Raw genomic sequence first — 23,519 nt, 5'->3', positions numbered from 1 at the left:
CCAGCTCTTCTATTAAATAGGTACCAAGAGCACTTCTCTGTGTAGAAATATGCCCCTGACTTAATAAACTGTGTCATCCACCACCCTTCCTCTCTATGTCCCTCCCCCTTTGTACCTGCTCTAGAGCTGGGAAAACAGCAAGTACTAAGGAGATGTTTGTGCGCATCTCCCATTCTCTCTTTGCTTCTCTGAGGAATTTCTGGCACGTTCTTACACAGAATTCCCAGTTTGGGTAGATCAGTGGATGTTACTGCACAAAAATCAAGGACAAGCTGGACACTTCCTGTTGTTTGTTTAGGGCAGAAACACAAAGATACGCTTCATCTTTTAAACATGTTTTCATTGATTTTTAAAGCGAGAGGAAGGGAGAGGGAGAGAGAGAGAGAAACATCCATCGGCTGCCTCCTGCACACCCCGCCCCCTGTTGGGGATCAAGCCCACAACCCAGGCATGTGCCCTGACCAGGAATGGAATCAGTGACCTCTCGGCGCTTGGGATGACACTCAGCCAACTGAGACACAACAGCCAGAGCTACATTTCACTTTTTGACACTCTGTGTGTGTGTGTGTGGAGTGGGGAACCATGTGAGCAAATGTTCTAGTTGGAACAGTTGTTCCCAAAATTGACTCTCCAAGACAAGAATGTGATTTGAGTTGATGTGTTGTAATCAAAACGTAGTCCACAGAACAGCTGTGTGTGTGCACACCCTTACATTCACACACACACAGCACCTTGGCTGTCAAGTAGGAAGTCTCAAAGCCAAGAGAAGACAGAGGCACCGAGAGGAAAAGAATGTCAAGTAGCATTTTAAGCAAATGCAGCCTAGGGTATGAGCAACCCCCTACCACTCCCCTCCTCCTGCCACCCGCCTCAGGCCCAAGGCCCACGTGCCCACCGGCTTCACTGTGGGGCCTGAACCCAGGGAGCCAGGGAGAGCTCTGGTGCCCAGCCAGGCTGCCCAGCACTGTCCCCAAGCTGAGGACACCAGCAGCGTCTCTGTCCATCAGCTAAGCTCTAAATCCCCTGGGCCTCCCCTTCCCTGTTTTCTCCCAGGAGGGAACTAATCTGTCCTGAGGCCCCTCCTGCTCCCTCCTAGGTGCTTAGGCCTGGAGGAGCCTCCTCTCTCCTTCCTGCCAGCTGTACTGCCAGGACCCAGACCCACGTGGGCCGGGTGCCTGTCCCCAACGGCACTGCCCCACCAGAGAGGCCGAGGGTAAGAGACTGAGGAACATATGGGGGGATAAAGCAAAAACCTTCCCTTGCTTCCAGAAGTGACTGTGTTGGAAGCCCCAGCTTGTTCTCACTCACGGCCTCGTTGGCAGCCTGTGCAGCGCTAAGTGCTGTCTGAGCTCTAAATTCCTGAGAAGAGGCGTTTACCCCCCCCCCCCCCATCCCTTTCTGCCATTGCTCCTTTCTCTTCCCTGCAGGGCTTGTAGACACTTGATGAGTGTTGACCAAGAGGCAGACTAGGAAATGAAGAGTTGGCTGGGCAGCCCTGAGGGGAAAGGGGCGAGTTGGCTCCTGAGTCAGAGGAGCTGCACTTACCTGGGAAGGTCAAGGCAGGAGGGGACTCTTTGCTAACCCACTTGGGCCCAGACTCGGGGAAGGGAGGCGATGGGCACTGCAGGGGATGGTGTTGAGGAGAAATGGTGGCCATGGTGCTATGTGGCGTTTCTTCAGGGCACCACTCATCTGCATTCAGTGGTGCCCTGGAGTGGCACATAGAATGTGTTACGCCAACCATGCAGCAAAAGGTGTAGCCATACAGTAAAAATGTGAAGGCTAGTGGAGCACCGCTGTGAACATCCTGGGCTAGGCTCAGTGGGGATGCTACAGGACATGGTCCTTTGCCTCAGTGAGTGGCTGAGGCTCCCTGAGGAGGCTGGCTCTGTTCACACTGACAACACACAGGGCCATAGAGAGTCACTGTGACCCATGGTGGAGTGTGTATACAAGGAATGCAGAGAGGACTTCAGCAAGGGACCGATTGGTGTGGGGAAACTTTGTCCAGGAGGTACCATTTGAACAGGTGACCATGGTAGGGTGACCGTCTGCTCCCAGGAGCAGCTCTCAGGTGGCCTCAGCCCTGTGCCTGCCCCCAAGCACTGGGCCCCAGAGCATCTCCTTGATAAAAAAAATCTCTCTCTACTTCTCTGCAGCCTTCAGTACCCCAGGTTCCAAACTACAGGCTGTCGATGACGATCCCTGACTGGCTCCAGGCAATTCAGAACTACATGAAGACACTACAGTATCCTTCCAACCAGGGTCTGAGCAGACCCAGCCAGGGGACGGGCATGGTGATCGCAAGCCTGGTGGCATGTCCTTCCCCAGCTGGTCAGCAAATGCTCTCTAAGGTTGGTGAGGCTGGGCATGGAGGGATGCCCCTATGTGAGAATCTAGGAGTGATAGCAGGATGTAATTGCAGTGATCAGACCCTCCTCCCTTTCAAGCAGGACATGGGCCAGGATGGCAAGAAAGCAGTGAGGCAGAGGTGGCCACCTCACGCCCCCTGCCTCCCATCTCCTTTCTCCCTCTTCTCCTCAGTCGTCTTTCCTCCTCTCTTCCTCTACGGTCTGTCTTTCTCCCCCTTCCCTCTTAGTCTTCTGTACCTTTCCTTTCCTCTCTCCCTTTTGCCTTCATCCTGACTGTTCATAATCTACTGGAGGGCCCACCTGGCACTGCCTTTGGCTCCCCAGGTGGCCCAGACTGGCGGCCTTGCTCCACAGGTGGCCCAGACTGGTGGCCTTGTTCCGTCCCACATGAATGAACGGGGCTCTGGGACGGGGCCCTCTCCCCTCACTTGAGCTTGGAGAGCTGGACCCTGCGGGTCCAGGCTGGGTTCAGACCAGCCAGGCTATGGTTTTCTCTTCCAGTGTCCTCAGGTTGTTTGCAGTCAGGATTAGATCAGTTCTGAGGGCCCGCGGGAGCAACACGATGTCAGAACAAAGGGCCAGAGGCGGATGGTCCACTGGCTGCTCTGGTGTTTTATCAGGGTTGGGAGTTAGATGGGAGCTGGGCTGGCAGAGGTGTAGGTGAGAGCTACAGGCCGTTTGCCCAAGCAAGTCAGTAGCACCTCAGAGCTACGCCAGCATCAGACTCCCTACAGACCCAGCAGGTTGTCCAGGAGGTCGAGCCTCTGCTGACCTCTGTCCTTCTTCCCTGCAGACCTAGAGCTTAGCAGAAAGGGTTTGACAGGGCACTGACCCCTGTCCCATGTGCCCTGGAAGAGAGCCCTCCTCTCTGTGCTATAGGCAAGAATCTTGCCTGTGGATTTTTGTGACTTCCATGAGGGGATGAATACTACCAGATGAGAATAACACCAATTCTGCTGTTTTGGGGTAGGCAGGTTACTTGATTAGCCTCAGTCCCCTCCCACCTTACAGATCATGGCATCTTCCCAGCGGAATCCTGAAATGATATTAGAGGGAGAAGGTAGCACCAGCCTCCAGGGGTGAGGCGGGCACCTTCAGCCTTGGGAAGACTAGCTGGTGCTGTGCTGATCCCCAAGCTGGGACCCCCACATGGGGAGCTTCATGTGGTCCAGAAGCATAAACTCCTTCCAGGGTAGAACTGGACCCCAAGACCTGAGCCTTCTTGGATGTGACTGACTCCTCACAGAACGTTCCAGAAGGTGACGCAAATTAGAATGGCTCCCCACTTCTATCATTTGACCAGTGAAGAAAGAGAATGAGCCTGGTGGGGACCGCATTGATGGGGTGAATTTGCATTCGCGGGTGAACCTGGCAGCACATCCTCAGCCAAGTTTTTACTGTTGCCCTGGAGGAGCTGCTTTTGCACTTTCCTCTGATGCATTATGATGGTCACTGACCCAGATCACTGACTGCAGAGAGGGCTGGAGAAGGGAAAACACCAGCAGGCTGTGGACTGTGCTCTCTGTCACTTGGCCAGTGGAGCCACCACAAAAAGAAAGCAGAGTGTGGCCTCTTTTTTCTGCTTTCTGACCAGACTTTCGCTTAGTTCTTTGGGATTTCCTACTGCTTTGTCCTGAAGGGCGTGACCAGTGCTAGGGTATGGGGACCTCTTGGGCTACCCGTGATTATAGACGTGCTCAGTGGGCAGTGACAATACGGAAGGATAAATCCTGCCTTTCCTCTGACAGCCTCAGAGCTGTGGCAACGGGAGTGCTGATCTTGCATGGGGCTCTGGAAAGAGAGGTGTCACCTGAGCTCTGCTGAAGGTGGACACGATCAGTGAGTCTCTCACCTAAAAGCAGTGTTTACAGAAATTTCCTCCCCAGCTCACTTGCAGGAGCTAATTATTAGGAATTCAGAAAAGATGGCCAGGTGATTTTTCATTTTTATTAAAAAAAAATTTTTTTTTTTACTGATTTCAGAGAGAGGAGGGGGGAGAGAGAAACATCAATGATGAGAGTCATTGATTGACTTGATTGGCTGCCTCCTACACACCACTCTCTGCAGCTGCCTCCACCACGGTAGGGACATACATCTAATCTCATACACCCACCCTGCCCATGTTAATAGCTCATGCTTCATTAGCAATTCCCAGTATATACTTTTTCTATGGGGTTTTGTTTGAGGCAGGATAGGAAAATGCACAAAGCAGTGTTTCTTTAGGCTCAGAAAAATCAAGGTCCGATCTCAGAGAAGAGAACAGGACATCAGGGAATCTTTGGTCTCATTCAGAATGACCTGAGACCTCTGGGCAACCAGCTAAAATCCCAGGTTGTAGATAATGTTGTCATCTCACATTTAGTGATCAATGTCAAACGTCAGTTGGGGCATAAAATGAAAGTGATGTCTCCCCAGTAAGCTTTGCTGCAGTTGATTCCATCCATTCCTTCCATCATTTATTCATCCATCTACCTGTCCATCTATCCATCCATCCATCCACCCACTCACCCACCCACCCACCCTTCTACCTATCCAGCCAGCCAGCCAGCCAGCCAGCCAGCCAGCCATCTTTCCAACCATCCATCCATCCATCCATTCATCAATTACATTTATCTTTTCTTCTTTCCTTTCATCCATTCACTCATCCATCCATCCACCCTCCCGCCCTTCCATCCATGAAACCATCTGTCCATCCATTTGTCCACCCATCCATTCACTTATTCCTCACTCATTTAATAATATTTGCTAACTGGAATATGTTGGGCTTGTGCTAGGCTTTATGGTTGATATATGATAAATAAATGGTCCCAACTCTGAAAGAGCTTGTAGTCTAGTAGATGAATTAAGACATGTATTCAGCTAACCAGGATACAGAGCAGATTAACTATGGCTATTCTAAAGGCCCAAAGTGCTTTGGGGCCTAAGTTAGAAGTTAGATTTCCAGGCAGGACAGTGAGGAGTTAGAGGATGTTGACTACCTTCTGGCTACTGGACACCTTCTGGAAAGCCCTTATTTCCTCATGTCATTGAGAAATCAATGCATAGCTCCCTCTGCTGGATTCCTGGGACCTTTTGAGTTTTCTCTTACTTTCCCTTTACATACTTCACACAGATACAATCACACAGGGACCCAGTTCTTTGAAATTAGAAAAATGAGACCACTGAGTGGGTAAGTGGTGCATGATCTGTGGGCCAGGTGACCTCTTTCCTACCCAAGAGCTGCTTACTCCCTCTACCACCTTCTATTCCTGTATCCCAGTGCTCAATATCCTAGTCTGTAAGGGGTGGAGATGGGGGGTGCCCCAGGGCCGTGTTGGGGGTGGGGCTGGGGTCTGGACCACTCTGCTGACAGCTAAGCTCAGTGGTAGAGAATAACTTGTTCAGGGGGTGGGGGAAGCCTATGAAACTTGTTTCATGTGGCCTCCTTTATTGGCTCTATGTAATGCCCCTAGTCCTGGGGCAATAGGAGGATGTTATGGATATGGGCACTAACATCCAGGAACTAGCTCTTGGAGAGAGGAGTGGAGAATTTAGGATTTTGTTTCTGCCAAGTGCAGATGTGCTTTGGCGTTCTCCCCTTTCCCTCTGGATTCCTGCATGGCGCCTAGTGTGGAGACAGGCATGCTGATGGATTGGAAGACAGACCAGCTGCATCATTAAATAAGTCCTGAGACCTTTTGCTGTGCTCTATCCTACAGGTTAATGGAAACAGCGAAAGAAATGACTCGCGAGTCCTTGCCTATTAAATGCCTTGAAGCTGTCATCCTGGGCATGTATCCTTTACGTCACGTTTGCTTTAGTTTACGCCATAGATGGTGGCCTCACTATGGAGCCGGTTGTGTCTTTAACGTCTTAGAGCCACAGAAGTGATGGCCATTGTCTCCTTGGAGGAAAGTATCAAGCTCCCCTGATGTTTCTCTTTAGCGCCCACTCTCTGGAGTTGAACCAAATCAGAGTTTGGCTCCTTGGACCATCATCAGTGTAACCCATTAGCTAAAGCCTGCATCAGGGCCAGCTCTCAGGCCAGCATCACTAGTCGCAAGGAGAATGCTAACTTGGAGGGACTAGAGAGAGAGTGTGCATCATTGTTTTTTGCATTCATCTGGCATTGCAACAGGAAAGGCCCTACTCAAGGGGAAATGAGGTCCTCCAAACCCAACTCCAGGGAAGATTCTAAGAGTGGATTGTGGAGGAGACCGTGTAATGGTATAGTGTCCTGACTCTACAGAACATGGAGCCGTAACGAAGGTCTGGTGTCTCCCATGCTTTCTGTTCCATTTCCCACTAGACTCCTGACTCCTTAGCTCAGTATGGTCCGGAAAACCGATGGCACTGTTAGTGGCAGTGGCAGCAGAACATGCTCTGACAGAAGAGCAAAGAAACCCCCAGTCCTTTGGGGTGATGGCTAGAAAGGATGGCGACCAAGAGAACAGGGCAAGACATGGGCTTGAGAGATGGTCCCAAGTAAGGCCAGTTAGGTCCTTGGGCGCTGGCCTGAGAAGTGTGACCTTTTTCAGAAAGGCATAGGTGGCCCTAGTAAAAGCTCTAGAGCAGAGGTGTGACATGATCAGGGGTGTGTCTCGGAGAGGTCATTCTTAGGGCAGATTGAAGGGCAGACTGGAGAGGGCTGGGGCTGGATCTGCAGAGCCAGGTAGGAGCTGTTGCATGAGGGAAATGGTCCTGCAATGGGAATGGATTTGAACGACAGTTTCAAGAGATATGAAGGAGGTAGAATTTACAAGTCTTGGAGGCCAGCTGGGTGTAGAAGTTGATGAGGAAGGGATCAACAAATGCAGGTTTCTGGATTAAGTGACTGTGTAGGATGGGCTGGAGGGGTGAGAATGACAGAAAGGTGAGACAATTCACAGATGTGAACTAAGCAGCAGTGAAGGCGACGGATGGTGTTGGGGTGTCATTGACACCACTTGTGGACTGATTAGCTGTGAGGAGTTAGAGGAGACAGAGGCAGTGACTCCACATTTCTAGCTTGGAAAGTTAGGTGATGGGATAACACTGCAACAGTCCAAGGGCATGACTTAAAAAGGAAGATCAGATTTATGGGGAGCTGGGCGCAGATTTCGACGTGTTGGATTTGAGCTGCCTGTGGGATGTCGGGTGGGATATTTGGAGTGTGGAGCGCAAGAGGGGCTCTGCACTGGAAATACCAATTTGGGAGCTGTGTGTTTAGGGGGTGGCAGATGCTGTTCCTGGAGAAGAGAAAAAACTCCAGGATGAAATTTCACGACTTTTTGGTCTAGTTGACACAAAGAGCCCATAAAGGACAGCTCGAGAGGTAGAAGGAAAACCGGGAAGGAGATATAGAAATCATCAGAAGGATGGGTGGCTCAGAATCAGACTGGGGACAGTGAGGCAGGCCCCGCCTGCTTTCTGGTCTCCTGGACATTTTTATGGAAAGGGGACTTTCTGCCCCTCGGCAGTCTGCAGAGCACTGGCAGGCCTGATCTGAAACAAGAATGTTCACAGGTGCCCGGGCTGACATTTCAAAAGTGGAAACTTGAGCCTTACTGAAGCCCCTTCCCAACCCCCTGTCAGATTTTCCTCCCTGCTCCTCACAGAGATGAAATGGGTGCTTAGGGAGCCCAGCAGGAGGGCAGGACCTGGATAGGTGTGGGCAGCAGATGGCTCAGGGCCCCTGCTCCTTCGGTGGCAGGAGTCAGCACAGCTGTTGGGCAGAGCCTCCTGCAAGTTTAATGGGGTGAACAATTGTTGGGGATTTGCTGGTAGAGATCAGAGAAGGCGATCACAAGTGCAGGCCCTTTGCTGGGTGGACCAGGTCACTTCAGAGCATCTGCTGATGGATGTCTGAGTGCATCTGGACAGAGGCCGTCTTGCTTTACAACAGTCATGCACACGGTAGTCTTGTCCCTGTGCACATTTATAAATTCAAGCCTTACTTGAAGTTGCAGGAATTACCTAAAAGCTTTAGGTTTGTGGGGATAGATCTGTGATGAGCCTCTGTGCCTGTCCATATCCGAGGATAGTGTGCTCTTGGTTTTCCTTTGTTCTTACTGGTGTGACATTTTAGAAAAGTGTGGGGAGGGTGGAGAAATTCGGCTCACACTGCCGAACTCAGGGAAATTTGACCCTTGAACACAGACCAGAAACACAGACCTAAATTCTAAAAGTTACAGCATCTTTGTCTTTGCTCTTTGCTCTGTGTCAGCATCCCTGTGGCCTGCTTTACTCAGGGGCACAGTGAAGGACAGGACTTGGGTCATCTGTCTGTGCCTCCGCCCTTTCCCCCACAGGTCCTGGGAAACTGGTGCCTTGGCAACCTTGACTGCTGCTTGGAAGCCTGTGTCCTTCGTTGTTAGCCCAGAATTCAGGATTCATTTGCAAAGAGCCACTGTTTTCGTCTTGCTTGTGCTCATGTGCACTTTCTGTGCATGCCGGCGTGATAGACCTTTGATTCCAAATTACTTTTTGAATAATGGCAACTCTTTTGGGGCCCTTGCTAACCCTGGTGGGGCTTAATTATGGTCCTAAAGTATTATGGTTTATTTACGTAACAGGTTCATTAGTAGAGGCACGTCAGGCACAGGCCCAGCAGGCTGGATGCTGGGACCTCTTCCACGGGTTGGGGCCCTGCTGTTCCCGCTTCCCTAGAAAAGCTCAGGCTACTTACCTGCCCTCATCCATATGACATATCCTTGCCCCCTCCCCCCCAGTTCCCAGTTGTTCCACAACCCAAGACTTTACCGATGGCCCTAATGATGGAACATGTCCTAGAGATTAGTAACGTGTGACAGGATGAATTGGTAGTCTCTCCTGTCCCCTCCCCGCTCTTACTTCTCCACGTGGCTGACTCTACTTGTTCCATAAGACTAATTTTGGGGCCTCTTCTCTGCTCTCCCTTAGGTTGCTGGCCTTGTCTCTTATAGCACACATCACATTGTGTTTTTTGTTTGTTTGTTTTTTAGTTTTATTGAGATGTAATTGACATATAGCACTATATAAATCTAGGGTGTACAGCATAATGCCTTTATTTACATATATTGTGAATGTGGGTTTTTTAAAATTGTGATAAAAAGTCATAATACAAATTTACCACTTTGGTAAAAAATATTTTTTTAATCCTCACTTGAGGATATGTTTATTGACATTAGAGAGAGAAGAAGGGGGGGAAAGAGGGAGAAACATTGATGTGAGAAACATCTATCAGTCGCTTCCTGTACGTGCCCTGACTGGGAATGAAACCCACACCTTTTTGGTATATAAGACGACACTCCAACCAACCGAGTCACCCGACGGGGGCTGCCCCTTTATTTTCAAGTGTACAGTTCAGTGGCATTGAGAACATCCACATTTTTGTGCAGACATCACCACCATCCATCTGCAGAACTTCATCTTTGCCAACTGAAAGGGCGCCCATTAAACACTGACTCCCCAGTGCCCCCTCTCCCCAGCTCCTGGCAACCATCATTCTACTTTTTCTCTGTGCATTTGACTGCTTCAGGTGCCTCATAAAGTGGAATCACACAGTACTTGTCCTTCTGTGACTGGCTCGTTTCCTTTCGCATAATGTCTTCAAGATTCATCCACGTCATAGCATGTGTTGGAATTATCTTCTTTTAAAAAATTGATTTACCCACCTCCCCCCAGTCCTCACAGAATTATCTTCTTTTTTAAGGCTGAATAATATCCCATTGTCTGTAGATAGCCCACTTGTTTATCCATTCACCTGTCCACGGACCCTTGGGTGGGTTCCCCCTTTTGGCAGTTGTGAAAATGCTGCTGGGAACACGGGTGTGCGAATATCATCCCTGCTTTCAATTCTTGTGGATCTAGACCCAGAAGTGGAATTGCTGGTTCCTAGGGTAAGTCCATGTCTAGTTTTGGTTTTTTTTAGGGATCGCCATTCTGACCATAGTGTGCCCCTTTGGAGTCTCTCTCCCCACCAGACTTCCAGAGAAGGGCTGCGTTCTCCACCTTTGGCCTCACAGCCCTGCCCAGCAGGCTGATGTGCCAGGAGGTATCACTCAGTCAGTGTTTGTCACACTGACTTAAACAACGACGGTATGCCCTATGCCAGCCCCAGAGAACTCGCCCCAGAAAGCGAGAAGGAATTATGTAAGAGGCCCCAGAAGGATGTGATCTCCCTCCCTGACTGCCAGTTCATCTCACATGATGAAGTGAAGAGAAAGCAGAGAAATCATTTTTAGAGAGAGCAACCCTCTGTGATCCAATTGAGGGCAGAGGACAAGGCTGACCCCAGGGCTGTGGGCTGAGTTCTAGCAGCCTCCTGCTTTTAAGGGTACCTGCATTAGCCCCCCTATGTGCCAGGGAGGGGTACCAGGATGCCCAACACAACTCCTGCCCTCGCAGTGTACAAACAGACAATTAGAACGCTGTGTGAGTGCGTCGGGAGTTCTTGAGGCCGGGGTGGGGATACCTAACCCGGGCTGAGGAAGGCCAGGGAAGCTGTCTACCTGGGAAGGGCGAGGGGACAGTAGTGAGGCTGTTCCAAGGGGTGCAGGCTGTGTGAGCCCATGGCATCCTCGTTACTCATGATTCTTAGGAGACCCTGAAGATCTCTGCCAGGTGTGAACCCCTCATACTGAGAGGCCAGTGGTGAGTGAAGGCATAAAAGAAGTTAGACTCCTGATAGGGACATGATTTAGAATGTGTTTAGTGGCATGTTTTCAAAAGTTGCATAGATCACTTGGGCCTCATAGCATGGGAATGTAGACGTCATTTAAAAGGCTTTCATTTCTTTAGTGACATTTGACTTCACATTATGGGAGGGTATATATGTGCTGAGGGCAGTGGGCACAGATCTGGGCATTGATTATGGTCTCAGGGTGTAGCCTTCAAAAATGTCACAGGTCTGCTGTTGGTCAGGGTGCTAGTCCAGGGTGTGGGGAAAATTAGACTATACAAAGGAATGACAGGCAGGAACTCAGTCGTGGAAGGACTTTGCTAAGGGATTGGGTGCAAGTCCTGGGGAGGATGACAGACACTGAAAACATAAGCAGAAGAGTGACATGTACCAAATTTTGGCTTAAATAGATCATTCTGGCCACTGTGTGGAAAGTAAATTAGAGTGGGGGCAAGAAGTGGCGAAGACAAATTCGAGAGACTGGAGGACTGTCCCCACTCCCAGAGCCCTTGCTGTGCACCAGCCACCAGTTAAGCACCTGGATTGTTGTTACCCGAGGAGCACTCTGGAGTCACCGAACATGTTCAGTCCAGGAGTGACTTTATGAGATGCCAGTATCCCTCTCCATAAAGGCCGTGTCCTTGGGTCTCCAGGGCCTCTCCAGGGCTGTCCAGGGACTTTGAGATGGACTTGAGGGTGCGGTGCCTCTTGTCCGTTGTCCCAGAACGTGGAGTCAGTGGGGCCGTTACTGGAAGCTGCACCCTGTAGGGTTCCTGAGCCCAAACAGAGGTAACAGTAAGGGGCTGGGCTCCTCCATCCAAAAGGCCAGTGTGTGGGGAGAGCAGGGCTGTGATGCCAGGTGGGTAGGGGCCTGAGGGGAGCTGGAGGTTCGGGTGCTGCAGGCAGCTTTCTGTGTGGTCCCCAAGACTGCTGTCAGTGCTGTGACAGGGCCATTGAGTGGAGCAGACAAGGTGCCCATATGACCCATTCTGACACCTGCCCCTTACCGTCTCGTTAATCAGCCAGTCTGTCTCTTTCACGTGTCCGTTGCCTTGCCTTGATTCTGGTTGTCATTTCCCCCCTGAACATAGCAGAGGCCTTCAGATCAATTCCTGGTCTGTCCCACATACTCCAGCCAGGTTAATGTTTGAGAACATCATTCCGACTGCACTAAAAAACCCTTTAAAAGCTTGTCATCCTGTGTAAAACCGAGGGAGGAGAAAGTACCTTGTTATTGTTTTGTTTTGCATTTATTTAAGCACTAAAGAAGATGGCATGTGCTTCCCCTTTGCCCACATTAATTTGGTTTTGGTGCATCATATAGTAGGTACTCACAGGTAGGGAGTGAATCCTTTCGAAGAGGATTAGTCTGGAAAGGTTGGGTGTGGGCCTGCCCAGAGGCAGAGGGATGGACTGACCCATGGGCCACTCTCCCTTCCTGGGAGCCCAAGCTCCGTGAATTTTCCAGGCCTCCTTTCTCTTCCTTGACTCAGATTATCTAAGATACCTAACCAATGGACAGCCTTCCATTGAGCGGTTCCCCATCAGCTTTAAAACCTACTTCTCAGGAAATTACTTTCACCACGTCGTGCTGGGGATTTATTGCAATGGCCGCTATGGCTCGCTGGGCATGAGCCGAAGGGCTGAGCTCATGGATAAGCCTCTGACCTTTCGGACTCTGAGCGACCTTATCTTTGACTTTGAAGACTCCTACAAGAAGTACCTGCACACAGTCAAGAAGGTCAAGATTGGGCTTTACGTCCCCCATGAGCCTCACAGCTTCCAGCCCATTGAGTGGAAGCAGCTGGTCCTCAATGTCTCAAAGATGTTGAGGGCTGACATAAGGAAGGAGCTGGAGAAATACGCCAGGGACATGAGAATGAAGGTAGGTGCTGGGAAGGCAAGTGAGCGACACAAGAGAGCTCCCTCTGGCTTTCTCTCCCCCTCTCACGTCCCCACCCCCTCTTGCCCCATGCCCCAAATCTCTGGGATAGTCGAAAGTTCCTGGAGGTTATCTTCCATGGTAGCCACCCTATTAAAGTCTCTCTCTGCATACACTACCTCAAAAATGAGAGCTAAAGTCAACTTAGATGTTACAGTTAAAGCAATGCCTTGGTTTGCAGTTCCTTCCATGAAATCAGTCTAAAATGTTAGTCATTTTCTACTAAGGCCCTAGTTTTGTTTTGTCTTTGTAATAGAGTGGCCAATAATCCCAGTTTCCCTGAAACTGAAGGGTTTCCCAGGATTTGAGATTTTCAGTACTTAAAACTAGGAAAGTCCTGCCCTGGCCGGGTAGCCAGTTGGTTGGAATGTCTTTCCTGTACACCAAGGTTGCAGGTTTGATCTCCAGTCAGGGCACATACAAGAATTAACCAATGAATGCATAAGTAAGTGGAACAACAAATCTCCCCTCTCCCTTTCTGTCTCTCAAATCAATTTAAATTTTTTTTTTTTTTTAAACCAGGGAAGTCCTGGGCACATCAGGATGAGTGATGGGTTGCCAGCTTTAGAACCTATTTCAGAGTCACGTTGTATCTCTGCTTTGCTTGAGAAGTTGCAAAGCCCTTTGGCAAAAAATTCCAACTTGGCGGCACAGTGGCAAACAAAAGAGCAGGCACTGTGCTGGCTTTATATCAACTCTACTCATAAGCCCTCTTCCTTCTACCATGTCACTTCCAATGGGACATGATGCCTGCTTGACCTTGTCACTCCAGGGCCTGTGGAGTCACTGAGAGAAGCCTGTACAGGCACTGAGGACCACAGGGGAAAGGAATTATCCAAATTCAGGCTTGGTTATGTTTAGCACATGGGGACTTGTCATCGTCACTGTGCAGGACCTGGAGTGAAGATTCTTGGCAAATTGAAACCACTCTGTGCGTGTGTGTGGCTAGAGAGTCAAAGAAAGAACACAGTGATTTCTGGGGCAATGTTGATGGGACTTTGCCTTCACGAGAGAGGAACGTGCTGAGCAATTAAACACAGCCCCAGGAAGTGGAGACACTGGGCTCTGCCCCCCTCTCTCTGCCACAGTAGAGGGTGCACGCCAGAATCATCTCCCCTTTGCCTCTTGCCAGTGCAGCATGAGAGAGGAGCATCTGTGTGTCAGACCTCCTCCTGGAAGTCTCCCAGCTCAGGGCCCTCTAAACCATGGGACCATGAGTGGGCTGGGAGCTGGGATACGGTGCTGTGGGAATATTCAAGAACAGGGGCCATTAGAAACCAGCGTGCTAACTCCTTATATCTCCTCCAGATCCTGAAACCTGCAAGTGCCCACTCACCAACCCAAGTGAGAAGTCGGGGGAAATCCTTGTCCCCCCGAAGGAGACAGGCAAGCCCCCCGAGACGGCTCGGCAGGCGAGACAAGTCGTGAGTAGTATTTCCTCACATTTGTGGGGTTTTCCTGGCCCTGGGGACAAAGCTGTGTCATGGGCTTCGCATTTGAACCAAACCATGATCTCAAAAAGGACCAATCCTCATTCAGGAGACATCTGAAAAGCATCCACCATGCATGTCATCCCTTTAACTCTTACTCTACTGATAGTCAACTGTAGACACAGGTGGAGGGATAAGCCCCAGACTGTGTGAGATGAATAGCCCCAAATCCTGGCAGCATGGAAAGACTTAGGATTAGGATCCTGGGTCTGGAGCCAGCTCAGCTACTGAGGAGCTATGTGACCGTAAGCACATCATGAAACCTTTCTGGGCTTAAGTGCTCCCACCCCTCAAAATGGGATTGTTGGAATTGATGAACTTTCCTAAAACCCTGTAGCCCTCTGTACCCAGCAGAAAGTGTGATCACCCTCTGTGGGTGGTGGCTTCAGAAATACCCACAGGCTCATCCTCTCCCTTGGCTGACTCTACTCTCCCCTGTTTTAGCCCCGAGGCCAGTAGTTGCACACCTACATCTTAGGTCAAAACGACCCACTTACAAAATGACAGATGAGAGATGCTAAGGGTGCCCAAAGTAACCAGTGATAATCCACTGGCAGATATTTGGGCCATAATTACACTGGGGAAAAATAATGCTGTTATTAACAGCAGCAGCCTGCTATGTCACATGAGGTTCTCACCATGCTGGGACCACATGGCACGGCACTGAGATCCAGGTTGAGCCCTTGCTTTGCCGCACATCCTTCTGGAGCCTTCGTTCCCTCATCCGACTAAGAGGATAACAGTGCTTTCCCCGCCCATCTCACAAGGTGTTGTCAGGAGCAAGTTAGAGGGCGACATGGGAATGACTAGTTAATGATGTTATTATTGTTACGTCAACCCAGTAGAGTAAGCAGGCAGACTTTTACAATATTCTTTCTCTAGTTAAGATACCAGAACACAAAACAAGGTTGTTATTTGTAGCTGGCCAGTTATGGAACAGGGGCTAGAACCCAGCTCCCCTCCCTGGCTCTGAGAAGGAGGTGGTGTGGGGCGGGTAGTGTTGGTTCTGTCTTTGGAAGAACAGGACAGGACAAAGTATCATCAGTGCCAAGGGAGGTTCCCTGTTTGTCTCCATTCACTTCCCACTGCCAATCCCAGGGTTCAGCATCTACAGCCAGGAAGGCCTTGGCTAAAGTGACTGGAGTCCAGGGTTTGAAAAGGGAGAAATGACCAACTGGGAGGGTTGGGTGATCCCATAGCAAGAGAAGCTGGAGATCAGGATGGTTTCAGCATAGGTTTGTCCTTTTAGGGAGCAGGATGGCTTTAAACCTCTCTGCAATGGCCTCTGACACTAATCCTGCCCCTAATGCTGACCCTCAACTCTGACCCTAACCCTATCTCTCCTTTCTGATTCAAACATCCATTCATTGCTTTCACTAACAAAGTAGCAGTGGTCTCAGGGGACTATGAACATGTAAACCCTCCCCAGAGGGTCATTTAGCATCGAGCGAGGGACCCAGAAATAGGAATCTGATTGCTCATAAAGCAGGGGAGGGGGCCTTCTAGTCTGATTTATTATCCTTTCTGCCCAAAGAGGGCTGAGGCCTTCTCTTAGGAGCTCTTAATCTCCAGCAAATGTTGAGCAGTCCACAAAGCCTGATCTTCCCTCTAGATTCATGCCCAGAGCTCGCAAAACCCTAAACTTTCTACCTGATGGATTTAAGCACAGAACGGATGACAGCTGTTGGCTTTTAAGATGATTCTTGTTGGATCCATTTTTACTTGGACCGACAAGAACTTTGCAGCCCATGGCATGTTCAGTTTTTAACCAGAAAATGTTACCGTGGTTGACCAGTGATGGTAAAGCCAATAACATCTCAGAAATTGGTTGTGCAGACAAAAGTCAGAATGATAAGCTAGGTGGTGGTGGTGGTTTGAGAAAAGTGGAGGAGGAAGGTGCCTTTGAGGTTGGACTGTGCAATATGAGATGCTTCTTAGGCATCCAGGGAGCGTGTCCTAGAAGCTGATGAAAACTCAGATCTGGAGTTTGAGGAAGTTGGGGAATAGAGAACCATCTACTTAGAAGTGACTGTTGAAATGATAGCTGGATAAGTTTGCAAGGAAAGAAAGAAGTAATGCCAAGGCCCTGAGCAGGCCAGGGGAAGAAGAGCCTGAACAGGAGATTGGAAGGGAATAGTCAGAGAGGTTGGAGCAGTGTGAAGGGCATCGTGGGCTGCAGAGGACAACTGTTAAGAGAGTAGCGGCAAGGGAAGCGGGGAAATGGGGAGCGTTTGCAGTAGATGAGGAGTAGAAGTGGATGGACTGTACATTAAATGGCTTTTATACTGCCTGTGAAGGGGGCTGAGTCACCTGGGAGTGAGGAAGAGAGGGCGGGCCATCGGTACCCGGTGAAGGAAGGGCTGCACACAGCACCGGGCTCAGTGGAGGAGAAAAAAGGGTCCCGTAACCCTGTGCTCCACCTTGAGCAAGCAGGGAATCACCCGCAGGGCTTGTTAAAGCAGATTGCCTGGCGCCTCCCCGAGCATTTCTGATGTAGCAGATCTGGGTGGATCCTGAGAACATGGTGTCCTAACAAGTTCCCAGGGGATGCTGAAGGGGCAGGTCCCGGGACCACACGTGGAGATCTACTGTTTGATCAGTCAGAATGGGAGAACTGACTGGGGCGTTGGCCTTAAAAAATAACAATGTCAAGATGGTCTGCTGAGAGGGGCCGATGAGGCCATCGAGTGTGATTCAGGGGCTCGGCCCTGCCTAGTCCTGCCTGGGCTTCTAGATAATGAGGTTGCTTAGGTAAAACTAGAGGGTATGACCCTGGCCTGGCCCCACTGAAGTCACTCTGGGAGGAGCCCAATGGCTCTTTCTCCTGGAGGCCAGATAGAGAAACCCGGTTCTCGAGAAGTCCTCCCCCAGGCCTCGAGAGGTGGGGGCCACTGGAAGAACTGAAGCCCCAAGCCCCCCACCTTCCAGATCCCTGCTGCCACCATGGCTCAGACTAGAACCCCAACACCCTGGTTCCCAGAGGCGTGTCCAGAGAAAAGCAGTTTTTCACTCGCCCATGGCCTCCACCAAGCAGGCTTTTCCCCAGGTAACCTTGCTGTGGGCGAGAAAATGAGAAAGTGATGAGTTTGGTTATGACCCAGTAACTCTGCCAACTCTGGGACCCTGCTGTAGAACGGTCAGGACGCAGTAGGGTTTGGGGACTCTGTCACCGAGTTTTTATTTCTGCATGACATAAGGCCATCGAGTCATTTCTAAATGTGTTGGGTGCCATAATGCTGCTGAGGAGTGGCCCAGAGGGTGGAAAATGCCATAACGGGCAAGAGGCCCATCAGCTGTGGGGCCCCAGCCCATCTGTGTGGGTAAATTTAGGGGCTGTACATCTCCCCTCCCCATCCCCGCAGCTGGAGCTGCTTCCAGCCCTGCATTCCTCTCTATTTTTGCACTTGTCTACATAATCCTTCTGGAAAGGAGGATCAGTGTCACTGGGCTGACAGTCAGCTGAGTGGCACGTAACAGTGGCTGCACCTGCGTCAGCTCAGACAAAGTCTCAGGAGGGAAACGGCCTCCCCCGCTCCCCACCCACGAGCCCTTGCTCGTACTCTCTCCCGGGGAGCGTCGAAAGCACCTCCACACAGAACAGTCGCCTTGTTTCCCGGGGCTCTTAGAGGCAGGGAGGTGGAGGTTGCCATCCTTGTTGGAGAGTCTTCTGCGAACTTGGTGAACCCTCCGTCTTCACAGTTCCTGGCCTCACTGAGGGGCGTTGTGAAATGCAGTGGGAGGGGAAATGAAGAGGGTGCTCCCCACTGGGGCCCGGGGGTGCCAGGGATGGTAAATGTCCCAGCGAGCGCAGGGCCTCCCTCCCCAGGAAAGAGCCAGGCCACCTACAATGCAGCAGCGGCTCCACTGAGAATGTCCTTTGGGGTCCTTTCCAACTCTGACAGCCCGTGGCTCTATGCTGGCCGCCTGCCCCTGGGAGAGTAGGGGTGAGGGGACAGTGGCTTTCTGGCTGGACTGCCTACGTTAGCTTGAAAGCAGCTCATGCCCACTGGAGTGACCACGTGGAACGGTGCTGTGAACTGAGGCAGGAGTCCCGGAGGAGCCGTGAGACCTCTGTCTTCTCCCCCCCATCTGATGCCTTTTCCCCGTCACCCCCCCCCCCCCAATCACCCTTCGTGCTGTTCAGGATTCTTTCACTATTTTTCTTTCCTCTTTTATTCGCCTTCTTCGTCATCTCGCTCTGTCTGGGAAAACCCAGTCTTTATCCTTTTGTGGAGGGACCAACCCCGCAGGTCTTTCCTGCTGTTTCCCTCCTGTGTGTCCCCTTCACGACTCCCACAGACACTGCATCTCTGACCCTGCCCGTCACCACCAAATGTGTGCTTTCCCCCTCGCCAGGCAATTCTCTGTGACGCCGGCTGGGTGTCCTGCAGTGTAACTCAGTTCTGACGCCGTCCGCCAGGAGGTAGCGTCAGATCCCACAGGCCGAGGGCTCAGCCCTACAAGACTGCCTCCCCAACACATGCTTCAGGTGCCATCCAGAGCCCAGGTTATTGGTGCTTCTGACCAGCCGGCTACAGGTCGGAGGATCCAGTGACCCCCTCCTCAGGTCCAGTTGCTTCACCAGAGCGGCTCACAGAACTCAGGGAAACTCTTACCTACATTTACCAGTATATTAAAGGGCATGATTTAGGGTGAGAGGCCCCAAGTGCAGGAGGTTCTGTCCCCGTGGAGCTGAGTGTGTCACCCTCCCGGTGTGGATGTTGTTTGCCAGCCCGGAAGCTCTCCAAACCCTATACTTTTGGGGATTTTTTAGAGGCATGGCTGATCATTAACTCAATTTTCAGCCTTATCTCTCTTCTCAAGAGAATAGGGGGAGAGGGGGCTGAAAATTCCAAACTTCTAATCATGGCCTGGCCTTTCTGATGACCATCCCCCATCCAGGAGCCCACCCAGAGTCACCTCATTACTACAAAAAATGTGCCTAGTGTTCTAATCACTTAGGGAGTTCCAGTGTTTTAGGAGCTCTGTGCTGAAAATGGGGATGAAGACCTCCAAAATTAAATATTTATCATAAATCACGATGTCCCAATCTCTGTGGCGGGTCATGGCTTTAGTGGGCTTTGCTCACCCTCAGGGTTGCAGAGGTCAGTAAGGCCCGCCTTAAGATAAGGTCTTCTTTCACTGCTGGGCCTTGAGCTGGGCACTGAATTCCTGCTGCATCCTGCCAAGGAGGATAAGGAAGATGTCTCCAGGCATCTGGCTAAGTGAGGGAGAAGTCTGGGGCTGTTTAGTGAAGTCACAGGGAATCAGTTTTGGTTCCATGGTCTAATAGCATTGATGATGTGTTGAATGGGGCCCAAGAAGTCATTCTCTTTAGATCCCAAATCAAAAACCATCCCCAAGGGTGGAAAGGAGAAAATTTATTTAGCATGGAAAATAGAGGGGAACAAAGACAGACAGAGACTAGAAATGCTCTGGAGGGAAACATAAAACCTCCACAGTGATGTGGAATGTTTCCAGATGCCCAGCTCAGAGGACTGCCCAGCTTAGGTTGACGTGGGATTTCACATGGTCCAGGGTCCCTGGGGATGCTTGGAGAAACCAAGATGGAGTGATGGGCCTTATCAGGGGAGACCCCCTTAGGCGGAGAGCAAGGGTCTCCAGAGCTGACCACTGTAGACAGTCAGACAGGGGTGGGGATCCTAGAGGGTTCTTCATCACAGAAAGGAGGCGTGAGATCAGAGCCCAGAGGGTGTGCCCTGGAATCTCAAGAGCTTTGGCTCTTGGTCTCTGGCCAGAGCCTCCTTCCTGGGGAGGGCTTGAAGTGAGGGTGAAGGGCTGGAGAGTCTCTTCAGAGCGAAACCTGTCTTGGCTCAGGCCTATTGATGTCGCAGCTTCAGCTGTCTGCCCTGTCAGCTGCCAGCAGTGGTGTCTGCAGCCCTGGGAAGTAAGACATGTGGGCGAAGAGCAGGACTGGCCTTGAAAGAGGGTGACAGGTGTGAAGGAATCAGTCCCCCATCCCAGGGTTCCTCCAGAGGACGCTACTCAAATAGGCCATGGTCCTAAATCAGGGCCTGGCCCGAGCTGATTCCCACCAGACTAGACAAGAGCGGAGGACCTGGGGTCTCCAGTTAAGTTTGTGAATGCTGGGCCAACACCACCCTGATCTGACCTGGTCCACATCATTAACAGAGTAAGAAGCTGATGTCAGAGCTGTACCTTTTCCATGCATCCCTTCCTAGAATCCCAGATCCACAAAGAATAAAGCGTGCCTGGGTGTGAGGGTGTGTGCATGCGAACACATGGGCGCATGCACCCCCACCCTAAGGGGCTGTGACCTCGGGAGACAGAAGTGAGAAGCGTAGCTCTACTGACTGGTGGCCTGTGTGTCCCTATCAGGCAGCCCTGAGTGGACACAGAGGCCCTGTGTCCCTGAAGTGTGTCACACGTGCAGGGGAAAAGTAGGAGGTAAATCTGCATCGGAAGGAAGGGAACGGATTGGATGTTTGCTCCACTGAGAGCAGGGAGTGCTATTTGACTTGGTAACCCCAAGACCTAGAAGGTTGTTGGCATGAAGTGTTGCTAAATCAATTCCTGTGAATATGTGTGGAGCAAGCAGGTCTCAGGAGCCCTGCTTTCCCCGGCTGCCACTCGGGTCCTCTGACCTTCCTCACAGCAGCCAAGTGGAGTGTGGCAGAGGGGGGACTATGCAGGAAAGGGACTGGGTGGTTTAGGGGGAACCCTAGAGGTTCTCTGTCCACTTACTGCTGCTTTTCTTAAACCAGCCTCACACAGACACGCGCCAGCTCGTACGCTCAGCCCTGGGATGCAGTTCCCGGTGGGTCCCCAACATGCTGCCATCACTTTCTGGCTCTGAGGCTTCCCGTGGCTTCCCTGACATCAACCTCCCCGCCAAAGCGCTTCCTCGGCGCTGAGGCTGCCTCAGGGCGCGTGAAAGACTCCATGAGCCACGCATCCACGGTCCACTTTCCCCGAACTGTCGAGGTCAGGCAGCATGGCGAATACTAGATGTATTTCCCACGGGATACCTTCTCTGTGGGGCCACCGCCTCTCCTCCCCAGCCTGCCTCCTTCTGAGTAGCCCCTGCCTCAGCTGACCCTGGAACGCAGGCCCGAGGTTGGGGTTCATCGTCGACATGGGACCAGGCTGTCAAACTGTCACCCTAGTTCTCCTTGGATACCTTGACGTGACAACAGACACAGCTGGGGTCACCCATTGTGTGCCCCCTATTTCCTTGCACAGAGCGCGCAGAGAAAACTTAAAAGTCCCCGTAAAACAGAGGGCGGCCTGAGAGCCTTTCAAAGGAAAATCTGTTGATTTCTTGTCCTTGTTTGGACTGGGAAGGGGTTTGGAGAAATGCGTTATTTTATTCAGTCTAAAAGAATAACTCTGGGTGTGATGAGAGGCTCTGGGCAAGTGCCGACCCGGCTGAGTCATCATGTGGGTGCTTGTGTTCCTTAAAAATAAATCCCTGGCAATGTTCTAATTATAGCCGGGGGAGCCCTTGGAAGAGCCCCTCCCTGTGCAATGGCTCGCCCAGCGCTGGCCCTGAGCGGAGCTGGCAGGCCCTCAGGCAGGTGGCATGCTGTGATAACCCACTTCTGCCCCTCGCCAGGCCAGGAAACGGCAGCCAGTGTGGCCGTGGAAGAAAAGGGTTTCATCTCCAGGCAGTTCACCAGGAATCTCCTTTCCATTCATTTCCTGCTAGTGTTAGCCTTTTACCTCCCCTAGTTCCTGAGTACCTATGGGGCGGTAGGAGGAGTGGGGTACAGAGGAAAGAGACAACCTAGTCTGCTTCCTTTGGAAGCCCTCAAACTACTTGTCACTGCAGAACCACATTGAGCTTTCCCAGTAGGCAGGCTCCCTAAGTGGCTTTTCAGGGTGAGGTAAAGCCTCTCCTATACAGAAAAAACAATGTTGTACCTACTTGTTAATTCTTCAAATGATGTCATGGTGACTTGAATTCCTGGCTTAGGACTTTGTCTCTGTGAAAATGAAAACATCCCCTGATAAAGGTAATGTAATGAAGCCCTATCAGCCATTTACATGTTAGTGAAAACTGGACCAAAGTTTATTGAGAGATTCAGGATATTCGACCATGAGGATTCCTAGATGAATTTACTTGTTTCTGCTCTCAAGCTGGTCACAGTCTCCAAGGCAGGCACAAGGTTAAGAATATGCAGGATTCTTGAACAAAGGAACAGAAGGAAATGCCCTAGGAAGTCAGAAGATTCTCCATGGGAGAAGGGGCTTTTGGGCTGGACCTTGAAGGGATGACAGGAAGACATGGGGAGGGCATTCCATAGCCAAGGTGCGGAGGCAGGAGTGGCCGTGGCGTCATTCTCAGGTGCCTAGGAGGATGCTTTGCGTGGGGTGGGGAGGACCGGGTGGTTTGCATCTGGTTAAGGATGTGGGCTCTAGATTCTGGGGACAAATGCTGGCTCTGCCACTTGGTAGCCATGTGACTGTGCTTTGAGCATGTTCCTTAACTTTCAGTGCCCCTGTTTTCTCCTCTGTTAAGTGGGTAGTCACAGTATCAACCCATAAGGTTAGAGCGATAATTAATCGATCTTAGAACCCTCCTAGAACATTGCGTGGCACATAGTAAGGCCTAACAAACAAAACTTATTTTATAATGGCGATTTCTCGGCCCCTGGAAGGTGTGGGGGAACTGGTGGAAGTGCTCAGGAAAGGTTTAGAAAAAGGAAACCAAAGACCCCAAATAAAAGTGCATTTATTTTCAAGGGTGCCAACAGCAGAACATGAGTAAAGGTAAAGGGTAGAGTGTTAGGAGCACACAAACTATGAAAATTGTGGTGAAAATTCTGTTTCTTAAGGCTGAGGGGCTCCACAGTGAGCTCCTGAGGAGTGGCTGCTGTGATTGGTTGCTGCTTCGACCCTGGGGAAGCCACACTACAGGGCCGAGTGGGGAGGCTTTGCCCACTCCTTGACCAACCCTGTAGCCTGTCTTGCCACCAGCTTCCCAGCAGGCCTGTTGGTCACAGGACTGAGGGAGGAAAAATAGGTGAGTGTAGATTTATTTTCACACCTGAAAAAACTAGTAAGCTAGTCTTACTAGCAGTAAGGGCAGCACATTTAGTTTCAGGAGAAGT

The 23,519-nt window shown here is 50.9% G+C and overlaps 1 protein-coding gene across 4 annotated transcripts in view; it reads left to right on the top strand.

Annotated features, from left to right (window-relative positions):
* Positions 1 to 23,519, top strand: part of VASH2 (vasohibin 2) — a 34,157-nt gene that overhangs the window by 6,004 nt on the left and 4,634 nt on the right. For 2 of the 4 annotated variants that reach the window (XM_016224626.2, XM_087827820.1), the window contains 5 exons: positions 2,160 to 2,248; positions 5,485 to 5,541; positions 6,071 to 6,145; positions 12,496 to 12,877; positions 14,243 to 14,358. In XM_016224626.2, coding sequence (XP_016080112.2) covers positions 2,160 to 2,248; positions 5,485 to 5,541; positions 6,071 to 6,145; positions 12,496 to 12,877; positions 14,243 to 14,358 — 719 coding nt within the window. Of the gene's footprint in view, positions 1 to 2,159; positions 2,249 to 5,484; positions 5,542 to 6,070; positions 6,146 to 12,495; positions 12,878 to 14,242; positions 14,363 to 23,519 lie in introns of those variants that run through there. The other 2 variants (XM_016224628.2, XM_087827819.1) reach the window with 2 other exon arrangements.

The sequence above is a fragment of the Miniopterus natalensis genome, chromosome 19 (assembly GCF_054644295.1).
Source record: "Miniopterus natalensis isolate mMinNat1 chromosome 19, mMinNat1.hap1, whole genome shotgun sequence".
NCBI lineage: Eukaryota > Metazoa > Chordata > Mammalia > Chiroptera > Miniopteridae > Miniopterus > Miniopterus natalensis.
This window is presented reverse-complemented; position numbering and strand designations above follow the sequence as displayed.